This window comes from Hippocampus comes, unplaced genomic scaffold, assembly GCF_001891065.2.
Source record: "Hippocampus comes isolate QL1 unplaced genomic scaffold, H_comes_QL1_v1.1 scaffold82, whole genome shotgun sequence".
Lineage (NCBI taxonomy): Eukaryota > Metazoa > Chordata > Actinopteri > Syngnathiformes > Syngnathidae > Hippocampus > Hippocampus comes.
Window position 1 is genome coordinate 3,611,268 of NW_017805135.1, and position 15,897 is coordinate 3,627,164.

The following is a 15,897-nucleotide window of genomic DNA, read 5'->3' on the forward strand; positions in this document are numbered from 1 at the left end:
TTTTTATCCTCCAACATTATAATTGGCTTTTGGGCTTCACTCGCACCCAATTAGCATGCTTGTTACACGCAAACACTGGCAGCTAATTGGCCCGAGAGGAGAGAGTGGCGTGGCCCCCGAGAGGAGAGCGCAGCATTCATTTGAAGATTAGCTCCTCCAATGTCAGGAGGGTGTTTGGCAAACACTTGTAAGTAACATTTCAGTTCAGCAGCAACTGCAAATATTAGTCACACTTCCGTGCCGCCTTTATGGCCAGATGGCGTTGCGAATGAGAGGATATGATTGTTGTAGAATGTTTGGGCAATCAAACAGGCACTGGCCCTTACTTTGGGGGGAAAATAGACTTCAAACATGTCAAATGGGTTTTCGTCAAAGCATTTTGTTTATCAATCAAATACACCTGTTGATATGGATCTCACTGAAACGTGCATCATGTCATTCATGTAGATCACCAAGAAGAATTACTAAGTTTGCTCAATCAGTGTTCATGGCCTTGTGGTTACTTTAATTTAAAAAAAAAAAAAAAACTACACTTTTCAGGATGCACTCACCAACATCGATGAAAAGATTTTCATGACAAGCAACACTGTAGTTAAAACACTGATGGTAGACGTGCGCATACATATACCGAGTTATCATAACCCACCATCAGTAGTGCTGCTCCAAAGACTGATAGGTGAGACCGCCCCAATGACATGAACAGCAACTTAACAACAAATATGATTGTTATATAGCGTAGAATGATCAATCAAAGATAAAGTATGTAGGCCCTAAGATGGACCTGGGGGGAACACCAGCCTCATAAATGTCTTTGTGTTTTCTTCAATTGAATTAAAAGACAAATTCAAGATATACATATGCCCCCAAATTAGTTTAATAATCTAAGCCACAGATGGGGCAATTTAAAGGCTTGAGGGGCCCCAAATTTGCATCGGTTCAACTTGGAATAAGTAGAATAAGCTGTCTGACATCTAGTGGTGAATGGTGATATTACAAATTAAAACTACATTTTCTTCAATTTTTGGAGGAAAAATATTTGGGGGTGGGGGGAATATTCAACAAAAAGTGGCGGGCTGGTGAATTAATCAAGGGGCCACTCAGATTTCTGTAGTAGTGACCAATCCATGGTTCTGCTATAATAAATGACAAGAGAGATTGCCCCATGATTACATAAGCAATGACTAAATGTCAGAATATAATTGTTGGGTGTGAATGCATTTGAGCACTACGACTGACTTTGAAGCACTGCAGTCTTAAAAATTGTCAGAGTGCTTTCTTAAATGACTTGTCTGTGGTGCAGCTTGATTGAGATATGAGACCGCCCCGCCCAATACTGCATGAAGGGTGAGCGCTAGCTAATGCAGTCAGACGATGCAGAAAAGTGGGAAAACGCACTGTATACTACACTCCGTTGAATGCATTTATTATTTATTCAACGCTGCTCATGACGGTATTTCCAAACAATTCATCAAGAAACGCTAATGAAGTTTTCTGCGAGAAGCAGCATCATTCCCTCTTGTGCGACTCCCGCAACTCTGCGAGATTAAGTAAATAAGATAAATTAAATAAGAGTGAATTAAGGAAAACGTGAACATTCTCAGCCAGTGCAGTGATGATGTAATAATCGTGACTTCCTGTGAATTTGAGCACACACGCGCACAAGCATGCACACACACACACACACACACACACACACACACACACACACACACACACACACACGCACACATACGTGGTGGACATTTCTGCTTTTCCATCTCACTGTTTGACCCAAGGTTGCCTCGAATGTTGTGAGAGGCGTGCAAAGTGCTCATAAGAATATAGCGCTGTGTGTGGAAAAGTGTGAAAGATATTAAATCAAGCAGACCTGTTATAGAAGGTCAACGTGTAAATGAGTGTAAATGTGATGAGGCAAACTTGTTTTAAATAAGACTATGAGGATATTTTTAGGTTACATTCAGTGGCTTGTTTCAAACCATACTAAAAATATTATTGGATGAGGAAAGACAATCGGTTTACATCATGTAAGTTTCAAAAACATGGAGAATTTTGACATTTAGCTGCATGAATGTGACCCTATACTTCGTTGTATTGTAAAAAGGGTATGCATGATACCATTTTAGGCAAGACTCGGAAGGAAAGACAACCGGTTTACATCATGTAAGTTTCAAAAACATGGAGAAAACATTTTTGACTTGATTATTTGTATCTAACATACCCCAAAAATGCCCCCTTCACACTGTTTTCCCAGCAAATTGGTGCATGGAAGGTGTAAAAGTAGAGCTGGCACTTATTATTTTATTTTGCCACCCTATCAGACCTTAGCAAACCTTAGATAACCCGAGTAAAAGGGTCCTAAGATTTATGTATCATTTAGTAAGAGGTAAAGGAAAAAAAGTTTGATAGATACGGTTAACAAACGTCAATTTCTGCACATTCGTTGATGCGCCGGTCTTGCATAAATCAGTCAAATAGCATCCTAGCCTAAACCTGCTCACTAACACCATCCATCCATCCATTTTCTGATCCGCTTTATCCTCACAAGGGTCGCGGGGGGTGCTGGAGCCTATCCCGGCCTTCTTCGGGCAGTAGGCGGGGGACACCCTGAACCGGTTACCAGACAATCGCAGGGCACACACAGACGAACAACCATCCACGCTCACCTAGGAACAATTTAGAGTGTTCAATCAGCCTGCCATGCATATTTTTGGAATGTGGGAGGAAACCAGAGTACCCGGAGAAAACCCACGCAGGCACGGGGAGAACACGCAAACTCCACACAGGGAGGCCGGAGCTGGAATTGATCCCGGTACCTCTGCACTGTGAGGTTGACGCGCGAACCACTGGGCCACCGGGCCGCCCCTAACTAACACTTAACCATGAAAACATTCAACTTCCATAGTGAAGGTTAGAATCGAGTTGCCAAAAAGACTTAAATCACAGCTGGTTATTTTCATTTCATAAGACATTCAATGAAAGGCGGCAGTGGGAGTGCGGGGGGGGGGGGTAGGCTTTTGTGTTGCCTGACAACCACACGCTCACCCTCACACACACACACACACACACAGACTCAATCATTGTCTGTAAGGAGAAGCCACCGAAGCACCGACCATCTCAAAGCATCAGGCCATGACAATAACAATCAGGCTTGCCTAGAAGGCCTCTTGTCTTTTCTCCTCATGTTTATGGCCTTATTTTTACAGCACACACACATTGAGAAGGACAGGACATCTTTATTAGCCCTCAGTGCACAGCCTGCGCTCCGCACAAGATTGCAGGACTGACCCCTCACTGTGCTCTGTACAGGGCCAATGTTTACCCAACGCCGGCAGAGCGGGCCATTAACCTCTTTTGAGATAGAAGACAAACAAGAGTGTCCCATCTTGAGGCCAATAAAGACACAAACCATCACGATAATCATCTCATTATTAAGCCACATGGGGTGGGGAGATGGTGGAGCAGCGAGCCGCTGTCCCCGCACCTCCCAGGGGGGCTCTTCATCTGCGGGTTGAAGTACAGTACCTGCGATACGCCGCTGAGTGCAAACGTGATTAACCCAAAAGCAGGAGGGAGACGAAGCCCCCTCCCCAAGACCATCAAACACCTCTGGCCCCCTTCTTTGCACACAGTTCTTTTTGGTCCCCAACCTCCTCCAGCCCCCTGGTGGTTTAAGATCCCGCAGCTCTGATTCAAGCCCCAACCTGGCAGGGAGGCTAAAGGGGATGGGTTGGGGAGGGATTGTGTGTGTGTGTGTGTGTGTGTGTGTGTGTGTGTGTGGTGGGGGGGATCTTCTCCTTTAGGACCCACGGGCATAATTCAATCACACTTCAATAATTCCCCTGATGTGATCTACTCACACACGGAGTGCAGACACACAACCTGCATCGAAGGCCTCCTCCTGGGCAGGCTTTAAGAGGCGCCCAGCATCAGGCCTGTTTTTTTTTCTTTTATTTCTTTTATTTATTTATTTTCTTTCCAACCTGTGCTTCTTTTGTCCGACAGGCATTACTTGAATTGGGAAAAAGTTATCCATTTGCTGAAGGCAGGACAAAGGGAGGAAATAAATGAGAACTTGAACAAAAACAGCAGATGGCGATATCCACGGTTAAAATAATTGTTTATACTTACTGTTTGATTATATGTGATAATGAGAGAGGGATTCCTCAAGGCAATTAGCGTTTTTTGCGGCTGCCATATTGTGAGAGGACGTGGGGAAGGACGGATGTTATGAAACAGCGCTGATCAAATATCTTCACTCAGGTGATTTAGTGTAACAAGATCCCACAAGGTGAGATAGGCCGCTTCTACTTATGAGTGGGAGACAGGTTGATGTCTATGTCGGTCGCCATGCCAACCTGCTCAACCAGGGACTCGATGAGGGCTTCAGCCCGAGGTTCACGGACGATAAGATGGGAGGATCAACTTACCCCTGGCAGAGTCTTCTGTTCATGGAGGGCGCTCTGGGCTTTCAGTGCTGACTCTCTGGCACAGTATGTTAGAAAGGCACATCCTGCAAAGAAAAGAAAGATGTGATTCCACCATTCTAAGTACCTGTAATGTAGGAAAAAAAAAATCCCATTGGAATTCTGTGCATTGGACAATGTTTCTTAACACAGGCACACTGTACATTGACGCAAAGGGAATTCCTTTTTTTTTTTTGTATTTTTTTTTTTTTTTGTATTTTTGTTCTGAGCGATTCTTGGATGTTTTAAGTTATGGTTCGGGGCCACATGACCCATGCAACTGAGACCAAGCTTTCTGATGCTGCACACTTTTCATTAAAAAATGAATAAACAAGGCAGGGATGTGCATCTCGAAAAAGATAATTTATATCTCTATACATGTGGCACAATGGGATTCAAGAACAGTACGGTGTTTTTTTTCATTGAGATTTCGATTCGATTTGATGTAATACAGCTGTAGCCTTTGTCACAAGGCTCAATTTTAAGCCCCTCATGACTTAATGAGAAGCGATATTTCTTCACGCTTAGACTGGGTCAAGCCAGATCTGGCCTTTTTTCCCCTCCCTTTGTAGTTTCAAACGCATGAGTCATTATTAAAATAAGGAAATAAATAACTAAAAACATCGATGACATGGAAATTGCATCATCTCTGGAGACTTCTCAGCAAAAAAAAAAATAAATAAAAAAAGTTGCAGGAGGTAAACATGCACGGATAAGCAGGGCGCTAACAAATGGGCGACAGCTTCCGTCAGGAAGCGTGTCATGTGTGTTGGGTGCACAGCTGACAGTGGGTGACCCCATTCAGCTCCAGGTTTTGCACCGTGCGGCATAATTTCCCATTACTACATGTCACAGTGGCTGCCAAGCATTCCCACGAGAGTAGAAGAAGCACAACACACACACACACACACACACACACACACACACACACACACACACACAGTGATGATAACCCACTCACAGCACATGGTCGCCCCTGAAGCCGAGCAATTGGCACCCAGCCAAGAGTACTCCCTTTTCATGACAACCTTCACCATCTACCAGGCACTTAGTCGGGAGGAAAAAAAAAAAAAATCACCCCCAGAGACACTGATGAAACGGCATGCCGTACGAGCAAAGCGGAAAAAGTTTGGGAGCCACCCGGGGACAGGGAAACGCTGTTCATCCTCTTCTATGTTACAAAACCACAAGTTGAGGCCTCGGGAGGAGCTCGGGTGGGCGTGTCAGCGCCAAGGGAGGCGATTCCCGGGTGTCTTGGTGTCACATGCGGTTAACTATGACAAACACTCGCAATAATAAGATGATTGGAAACGCATCAGAGGACGCGTCTCACTTCAGGGGTGGGGATACACCCCGGGAATAACAAACATCCCCGTAAATATCAGCGTGCCATGCCGATGAGGTGATTCACATGATGATCACTGACTAAAAAAAAAGAGTGCGGGCTAGCTCAAAAAGACCAATAATGCACCACAAATTTTAAGATCTCTTGAAACGATGAGAAAGGTGAGGTCTTGCTTCATTTTTAGTCGAGTGTGATCCAAAATCAGGTCAGCTTCAGGTGCTAGTTTGTGGTTTGCATTGCATGTCTGCTTCACAGTTCTGAGGCTCAGGGGGGAAAAATAATGCAGGGGAGTTTCATCACAGTTAGTTTTCATTCACTTTTTGTTTTTAAAATTCAGTCATTAATTTTTAGCACAGGTTTGTTTGTCCAGTTTTTATGAGTCATTTTAATTTTTGGAAAATGTTTTGTTTTTATTAGATTTAGTATTAGTTTTACTTTGTACACAACGGGGATAAGCGCAATACCAAACGGTTATATGACCCAAAATCCGTCAGATTCTTGTGGCTAACGTCCAAAAATAAATAAATGAAAGCATCTGAAAAATGAGGATCATTTCATTGAATCATTTGTTCAGGATTGACCAAAATATATTTGACTTGCAAACTCGGCGACTTAAACATTCAACATTTAATTCAAAAGTTATGCAATTGTTGCCCTTCCATAACAGTCAAAGAAAATTTTTACGATTCTTTAGAAATGGAATGAAGTTGTCCAGAAAACTCATTTCACCTTTGAACTCCTTCCTCAACTGGCTTAAATCTGATTTCCTCTGACATACAGAAATTTGTTTTTTCACCAGTGATGGAAACTTCCTTTGTTAATTCCCCCTCTCGCCCCCTCAAAAAGGGGGACATTCTCAGAAATGGTGCCATGATCTTCGTTCAAATCTTGCTCGAGGCTTGAAAACTGTATGCTCCACTTTCAAACATCACTATTAAAAAAAAAAAAAAAAAAAAAAAAGTCATGATTTTTGTCCTGCGGGGAAAATATTCAAAATGAATTTGTTTCTAATTTTGAGCCAAACTGCAGAAAAGTGTGAAATATATCGTTGGTGAGCTGGTAGAAAAGTAACAGACATACGCTTTAGCTCCACTTACTTCAAAGCACTGGATTTGATCCAAAATCAATTCAGTTATGATTTGAATCTCGATCATCTTCATTAAAAATGCAAAGCACTCTTGATTGAAAAAAGAACGGCAATTCCCGACCGTTCCATCACAAAGCATGTCCATTATTACCCGCATTCTCGCACCTGTTGTGTCATTTTGAAAATGTCTTGTATGAAGTATTTACATTGTCAGACCATCTGCAAGGCTCCCGGTGAGATTTGTGTCCATTATGTACTGTGGTTCTGGTTCTGGTATCTTAAGCCCAAAGGACTATGATCGAGCGAGCTTGTTTTGGGAAGCAATGGGAAGACAAGAGACATTTAAGTGGAGCACGGCAGCTGGTAGCAGGTTGTCGCTGTCAGCGTAAAACGTGCGAATTGACTAATGACGATGCCTCCGCGACAACATGACGCGAAGGGAAGAAATCTGCGAGGCAAATATGTATCCAATGATGACAATATATTTATTGTGGAAAGGTCACATCTGGCTGTCAGTGTGTTTCCTATTGAAGTTGTGCTTCTCTTTTTGTCTTTAATCGGATTTAATTTAAGTGAATTATTGCTCTGAAAAGAAAAAAATGGATGGTTTGGGTCGTACGAAAACCCTGTGTTTTAAATTGAACTCATTGAAATCAACAATTAAAGTATGGTATATATATATATATATACACACACGTTAAAATGAAGTATTCAGCTCAGGTAATCATTGCCATATGACTTCAACACAATGCTTGCTTTTTCTTTTTCGTATGTATTTGATGTCAACCGTGACAAGCGTTTGTTGTTCTTGATTCCAAACTAAAACTATCACTTAATTACACAAGTATACAGTGCTGCCAGCCACCGAATGCAGGAAAAACGCAATATTTCATGTCAATATTTAAAGTTTGTGAAGCAATTAGATGTGGAAGTTGGCCCAGTTAAATGGACAAAGGCTGGGAAATGAGGGAAATAAAGTGTGGCGGCTGTGATGAGCAGGTTAAGTGGGGTGGGGGACAATTTACATTTCCATCATTCCAACAAAAGTTCCACAAATTCCATTTCAAAAGCAAAAGTAGTTCCAACAGAGTTTGTGTGATTACTTTAAAACTTTCTGTCATAATAGCTTGTTTGTCAAAATGGTAACCAAGCATGAACTCTCAATTACATCCATGCCGACATCGTAATTATATCGTATGTATTTTTTTTTTTTTCAGAAAGACAGCAGGTGTCCCTAATTGAAAAGATACTGGAACACATTGATATAAAATCGAAGTTTGTTAAGATTGGCATAACGGATAATGGCCAATTTGTTTGGCTTTCTACAATCATCATCCGAGTGGACAAGATGATGCAAATGAAAGCACAAGAAAGGATGCATGGGTTTTGTATCAAGTCTGTTCGGCATAAGTGTATGTTAAAGAAGACAATTTTTTTTTCACCATTTAATGCAGTTCCCCGATGTTTAAATAACACTTGCTTCATCCAAATGCCTCTTGGATTATGAATTATAGCCCGCTTTACACACCCTATCTCCCTAGCTGAAATTAGCCACACCCTGCCCCATACTTTTTATTTTGTTAATTTGACGACCATAGAGGAATTGAAGGGCAAGCAAGCATCTTTTTACAGTGTGTGGACTTTAAAATGAAAGCAAGCACCCAAAAACACAATCAGAGCATTTTTCACTCATAGAAAAAACAGTTACAACACATACACACACTACTACACTGTGTGTATGTGGTCCACGGACTCTTTACCAAATACCAGTCTTCCCCTCCACCGCATCGACAACTTCACCGGGCAATCAAGTACATGTGCCGCTGATCAGAGGTTACTGTTGTTAACCAAAGCGAAACTTCTCATCCAGCAAAACGCGATTCAGCTTTTCCTACCTTGTGGCTTTGACATAAAAGCAGGGGGTGTCGCACCGGTAAAGCATTTCTGCATGGCGGTGCCTTTTCATGAAACAGAGTTCAGGCAATATAGTCCAGCGGCTCACTTGGACCACGCAGTCCCTAATATTTTTAACCAATTTAGCATCATCCCCCCCACCCCCGTCGAGTTAGTTAATGTGATTCAAATTTAAGAGCAATCAGGCAAAATCTCAAGGACCAGCTCATCTTGGAAGGACCCCTGGGAAGACCAGAATTAAAATTAAGACTTGAATGTGTTATTTTTTTGGTTTTGCTTTCATAATTCCCTCATAAAAGTAGTCAAATATTTATACCTGGAAGACCTTAATGAATGTTAAAACGTGAGTTGCAGTAGATTGCTTTTAAGATGCTGACACACGGTGGTCTGATCACAACAGAGTAGTGTTCTGGGAAAAAAATTATACATTAACTAGAGGTCGCAGAGGTTCCATTTTCCATAGATGTGCCTTTTCACATCTTTTCTTGTCATATTTCTCTGTCCTTTCCCAGCTGTTCTATATCCAAATTGCGAAGGAAACAGCATATTCAACCAATCAATCAGTTTCTTGTTTGTTTGGTTGATTGCTTTGGTCGTCCGGTTGGTTGGTTGTTGTACTAGCTTTCGAGACACATATTGAAAAAGGACGAAGACATGAGCTGATAGTATTAGTCCGGAGAAATCAGCACTTTGGCTTTCCAGCATGTTGTAGATCAGGGATGGGAAACTGGTGGCCCACGGACTTAATGCGGCCTAAGACCACACTGAGAGTGGCCCCATGGTGAATGTAAAAAAAAACAAAAAATTAAAATGGGTTTTTTGTGTTGTTTTGTTTTTTTGACGTAGTTTACAGTTGGTATCCCATCGTTGAACAGTGTATTAACTGTATTTTTCTCAAACGGCCCTGAATGACAAGTGACCGCTGAGATCCAGACGTTGGCAAGACATTGCAGCCTCACCCATGGATTGTTTTTACGTCCTCCGGTCTCGAGCAAGCTGTTTCGGCCGTTCTAACGCAAGCTGTCTGGTTCACATGCAATTTGCTTGACTACAACATACATGACCCATCACTCATCACACCTCCAGTTTTAGCGCCAGCGTTCTGTCAAACCCCAAATCAAAAAGTAGCACCAACAAAACATTCCGTGTCATGTTTTTTTGAAAGGTGATATTTTATTCATGGTAGGCACTGGAACGCCTGTGAGCGTTTTATGTTCTCGGTGTATTTCTAGGCTGAACCTCCAATGAGCGCAGAGAATGGATGAGGACATTTAGTCTCTCTTTGTATCTGCTCCCCCTGTGCTGTGCGGTGCGTCTCCTCTCAGCATCGCAGACGGATTGATAAATAACGCTACTCAAGCAAAGGATTTGCCCCCCGCCATCATTCAGCATGTCTGAGCGGAGCACACAGGCTCCGTTGCTGACACTAAGTGTTATGATAATGTAGTGCCGGGCCAAAATGATGGATGTTAAACAGCGCGACCTGGGCTGACGAGCGCCATGCCCTCCCGTAGTGTGAAGTCAACCCATCCAAGCCTCCACAGCTCGGAGTTATTTGAAATTACCTGACAAAAAAAAAACACACTCGCAGTGGCTAGAAACATTGCCGCGACAACTACTGAAAAAAAATGTATTTGATTTTTGGTTGCACGTGATTAAAATGTGTGAAAAAAAACTTTTTTTTTTTTTTTTTTTAAGAAAACATAAGAAAATGACATCCGTTTATGACATTTTAATCATGTGCACCCAAAGGATTCTCTGTTTTCAGTGAATAAACATTCACCCACTTCAACCAAGACATCTAGTGGTGATTGGTGACATTACAACTTAAAACCATAGTCGATATCTGCATATTCGAAGTTTGGCACCCACAAATTTGCATATTCGCAGATTTTTTTTTGGGAGGTTTGTTTTTCAGTATTTTTTTCATGTCTTCGATCATCTATACAACTATAACCCAGTCTTGCCTTATGGGTGACGCACTATCTGTGACATAGCGTTGAAAATGACTCCACAGCATTGACTTTATCATGTCCACTCGCCATTCGAAGGTCCATGTTAGTTATGTCCGTAGCCAACTGCTGTATTTGGTACTGAGGAATGCTTAAAAGGCGCCGGAGGGGGGAATCAAAAACAAGTCCGAAAAACTAGTCTGCCTATGCTGGGCCCACTGACGTAGCATGGAGCAGTCAGGTCATGGAACTTTTCAAAAGAAGAAGAAAAAAATATAGCAGTCGAAATAGTAGTGATAAATGTTTAAAAATATCTGAATTTTAGAGTTGTTTTGAGTCTTGACAGCGTTGGCTGTCACGACCCCTTTGTCACCTAATGCTTCAGACGCCCTACTCCGTTAGCTATTCAAGAGTTCATGTCGGTCATGTCCATAATACAGCAAGAAGGGATCAGCAAGTGAAATGCAGCTGCGCAAGTGTGCACACCAACCTATAAAAAGAATGTGGCCGTGTTCAGAATTAACCGATCACACTCAACTCAAGTTAAATTGGACTTTGATTGGCCTCTGATCTAGTAGGCTTTTCATTTTTTTGGGGGGGGGGGGCGGGGCTTTCTGCTCGAAGCATCGGTGCTAACAGCAACTTTTATTTGGAACTGTTCAGAATTCCTTCCAGTTTGTCTTAGGTCCCAGTTGCAGCTGATGAAACCCTGCAACAACGCATGATGCATTCACAGCCGTGTTCCACCCTGGAGCATGAAAAAGGATAAAAATACAATTGTCTTTTGTTTTTCATCTGAATTCTAGAGTCCCAACACGTGATTTGATGATGAGGTCTTGAAGGGTTAAAAAAAATTGGATGGCACAACATTTCAAAAGAACCCCCCAAAAAAATTTGAATACTGTACTAAACACCACTGCGAGACTGTGAATGTATACTCATTACAGAAGGTCTTTATACAAACAGTATTCTACAAGTGGCATTGATTTTATCCATTGAAAGCTTGTGCCTGTCCCTGAGAGGGCGCCCCACCCTTGGGGCGACACAGCTGCTTATTCACTTCACCTGCTTTGGTTTCCCTTAATGGCACTAATCCCATTTTCTTGCATTCTGCTTGGGTCTGTACGACCACATGAACATGTGTTACATGGGCAAAATCTCATCCCTGTAATGCATTGGTGAAATCTCATTAAAAGTGCGCACAAAGTGACTTTGAATCTCATACAGGACTGATCGGCAGGAATAAATGAATGCCTGCCTCAGAGCGGCCTCGGCTCGGGGGCGGGAGGCTCCCGCTTTGGTCCGTCTTCGGAACAGGATTATCCCTCTCTTTCCGAGTCGGACCTCCCTCATCCTTGGTGTTGACATTCAGGGATGGCCGAGGACGGTGCGTAAACAACGGCAACAGGAGATATTGTTTTAATCGATCACGGCGGGAAAAGAGGTGGAGCGCGGGATTAACAGGTGGGGGGGAGGGGAGAGTTTTCAAGGCTGCTTGAGCTGAACTCATCTCAATGCGATCGATAAGATCATGAACTGTAGCCACCGACTTATATATCATACGTAATTTGACAGTTTGCGCTGAGGGGATTCACTGTGAATGTTAATGCCAATACTGATGTGTGAATGACTGACAAGTGGCCATTTTAGGCCAACAAACTACATTTGGGAACTGAAATGGACGCCTCACTATAAGTTCATGTCATTTCTCTTAGCCAATGAAACACTGGTAATAATAAATATCATCTTACGTGAAACAGCTATATGCTAAACTTAACCCACCCCCCACCCCCTCACTCACACACACACACACACACACACACACACACACACACGCGCGCACTCACACACAGCCCGGGAAAAAAAAGTCTCTATGGGACCGGCTCGAGATTTAAGGCAAATCAATATGAACATCTCATTTAAGTTATGTTAATAACTAAATGATAACCTGTCGGCTCAAAGCCGCATAGGCATGAAGCTTTGACTTGAACCCAATTTGGCACGTAAGTTATGGGAAAGGAACTTCTTGTAGCAGCTTACACGAAAGGTACAAAGGTATTACTTGGCAGTACTGTGGACCTTGATTGGGGCAAGACACCACATCTGGGTCCAAATGTCTACATGCAAAATAACTCAAGAAATGTACATTATAATGATCTATCAAAATAGAAAAAGGTATTTTTAAGAAGCACAATTACTGTGTATAAGTTCAAATGATAAAATTCCTGAGTAGTGAATGAATAGTTTTGTCGCATTTTGGAAAAAAAAAAAGCTTCTCATTCGAAAACCGGTTGAATTTTATGTCATGTCCTTGATTACTTATTCAGATAAGTAACTGCATCAATTATTCATGTATTATTGAAATAAAGTGAAATATATGGGCTCATTTTCCCTGAATTTACAATTATTTGTTAGAGTTATACAAGCATAAAAAAAAACATCCTGTAAGTTCATGATTTACTTTAATAAAGGGACATAATTACCGACAGGTAGAAGGTAGATGTCATCAAGTCAGTATAAGAATTCGTATTGTATTTATTTCAGGGAAGCACTGGCAGATCAAGGACGCATATTGAGCAACTTGTGAAACGTCTCACTGTAAGGCAGTAACAACCAAATTATTTCCCACCACCAACAAAGAGAGGTGGTGATTATATTGGAAAATTAGCATTTAAATCCAATGAAAATGGATTACAATCATATATAATTAACACAAATATAATTGAAAATTTGAGAAAAAGGAACAAGGGTAAGAAACACTCATGGGATGCAATACACTCATTTGTTGTTGTCCAAAAAATGCAATCATTCCATTTATCATGGCAGAAGACTTGCGTTGAACATATAGGAAAAGTGCAGAAAGCAATCAGAGTTCCGCCTAATGGACTTTGGACTTAATGGCTCCCTGTGCCTCGAAACAGTCTCGCACCCTCGCTTTTTGGTTATCATTAAGAAGTGATCGATCTCTGCGTAATCAGCGGCTTGTCGTCGTAATTAAGAGGTGATTACTGATCTCTCAGTCGGCGGGACGGTGAGTGGAACGTGTCGCCGGTGTTTCGCAGCACCGCATTGCCGAACAGTCAAGGTGCCGCGTAAAAGTCCTCAAACGGTGGCCACTATGTTATCAGTTTAAGTAAAAGCCACACCCCAAATAGGCGCCGCCCATTTCCCCATGAGGGTAAACAACAATCGTGAATCTCATTATCTCAGATACTAAATTCACACACACACACACACACACACACACACACACACACACACACACACGGACAAAGTTGCTAGCCAAAACAACAGCATTTACAGATATGTAAACAGGTCTCTCTGATGAGTTCCTGTGTCGAACATTTTGGGTGATCATATGTAAAGGTGAGAAAGCCTCTTTGACTACGACCTGATACCTAGCGGACTGATATATACTGTACTCACTTCACCATGTCGTGCGCATCCGTGTTTGTGTTTCGGGAACTTATGTGACTTATTAGCCCTGCCCAGTCTGCCTTAGTCATTGCCATTTCTTTGCCTTTTCCTCTCAACTGAAATAAAAGTAATCTTGCGTTATGTAGAGACTATGATAAGTGGTAACTCCACAAGGTTGTGTGCGTGTGTGTGTGTGTGTGTGTGTGTGTGTGTGCGTGTGTGTGTGTGTGTGTGTAAAAAGTGTGTGTGTGTGTGTGTGTGTGTGTGTGTGCGTGTGTGTACAGGTTTAGGTTTCGGGGTGTTTCACATCGTTTTAGCTCCAATCAGTCCACCTCATTTCTTGGTTTTTTAGCACAGTTAAATACATGGAAATCAAAGCATTTGTCCTTTTTGATGCCCTGACCCGCTAAGAGATGCCTCTACCATCTGCGGTTGAGTAAATGAACAACTCCGGTCATGATATGAGCAAATAGTGTGATCCTCAAAAACAACTGGGTGGGAAGAAAAGGGGGAATATCTTTTTTTCTAACATTTTTTCCAAATATTAATCAGACATGTTTTCATTTACTTATAGATTTTATTATTGCATCTTTATCATTTTTCCATCGCTTTATGCCATGCAGCAGAAAGCAGACAAAGTGAAGCTAATTGACCCCCCCCCCCCCCGTCCCAAAAAGAGGGATATATTCATTGCTTCTTTACTACCATTATTCAACATTATGGTGACTTGATTGCAATGACATAACTGTGACATTTGTATGATGATTATTTGGTGATATATCATCTACTTAATATGATATCCACCAAGCAAAACACGTTCGTTGTGCGGATGTTTCCTGGGTGGGGAGAAGGTTGTAAGACCCCTGAATTAAAAGTTCACCCACCATCCATTTTGGACTCATTGTGCAGCGTGTGCGCATGTTAGTATGTTTTTTTTAACGCTGTATAGTGTCACCCCTGCCCTAAAAGTTTATCACCATCCATTCTTTTATGCACTGTATTTTGTGTTCTGTGTCGCGAAACCGCACAAGCCTCTCAGCGGGGTACCGCCCCCTTCCACGCTCATGATTGTCAATGTAAACACACGCGCGCGCGCGCGCACGCACACACACACACACACACACACACACACACGCGCACACACACACACACGCACACCACCTCAAAAAATATAGTTCCCTTCAAGTGCTTCTGCAATTAACATGCGCCAAACCACACGCACGTGTGAAATAGTTCGGTCCGCTCCCCACGTTCTCATCTCACCCCCCCCCACCTCAAAAAATAATGATTAAAAAAAACAGAAACAAACAACAAAAAATGAGGTCATAGTTTCCTGTTTACACAGTTACGCTAAAGATGGCAAACAAGTAAAAGCGGCCAGAACCAACCTTTATGCATCCCGGTAAACCTGTCTTTCAGTACCGTGAGTTCGTAAATCTTGCCGAATTCCTCAAAGAGCGGTTTGAGGTCCTTCTCCTCCAGGTTGCGGGGGATCTGGCCGATGAAGAGCTTGATGGCGTCGTGGTCCTTCATGGGGATGGTGTTCTGACTACCGAGGCCGAGCCCGTTCATCCTGCCGCCGCTGTCCGTGGTGCTGAATCCATTCTCCCGCAGCACTCCGTTTGCACTGACTGTGGCCATCTTTCCTCAATGGGCCGCCGGCGGGGCTCGGCTCTCTCTCTCTCGCTCTCTCTCTCTCTCTCTCTCTCTCTCTCTCTC

General features: G+C 42.5%; 1 protein-coding gene across 6 annotated transcripts in view; it reads right to left on the reverse strand.

Moving 5' to 3' along the window:
* The window catches only part of celf6 (CUGBP Elav-like family member 6), a 161,642-nt gene extending 145,751 nt beyond the window's left edge, over window positions 1-15,891 (reverse strand). For all 6 annotated transcript variants that reach the window (XM_019866680.1, XM_019866679.1, XM_019866678.1 and 3 more), the window contains exons 1-2: window positions 15,567-15,891; window positions 4,428-4,510 (exon numbers count right to left, since the gene is read on the reverse strand). In XM_019866680.1, the coding sequence (XP_019722239.1) occupies window positions 4,428-4,510; window positions 15,567-15,819 (336 nt within the window). In that variant the 5' untranslated portion in view covers window positions 15,820-15,891. The remainder of the gene's footprint in view (window positions 1-4,427; window positions 4,511-15,566) is intronic.
* Between the last annotated feature and the right edge of the window lie 6 nt (window positions 15,892-15,897).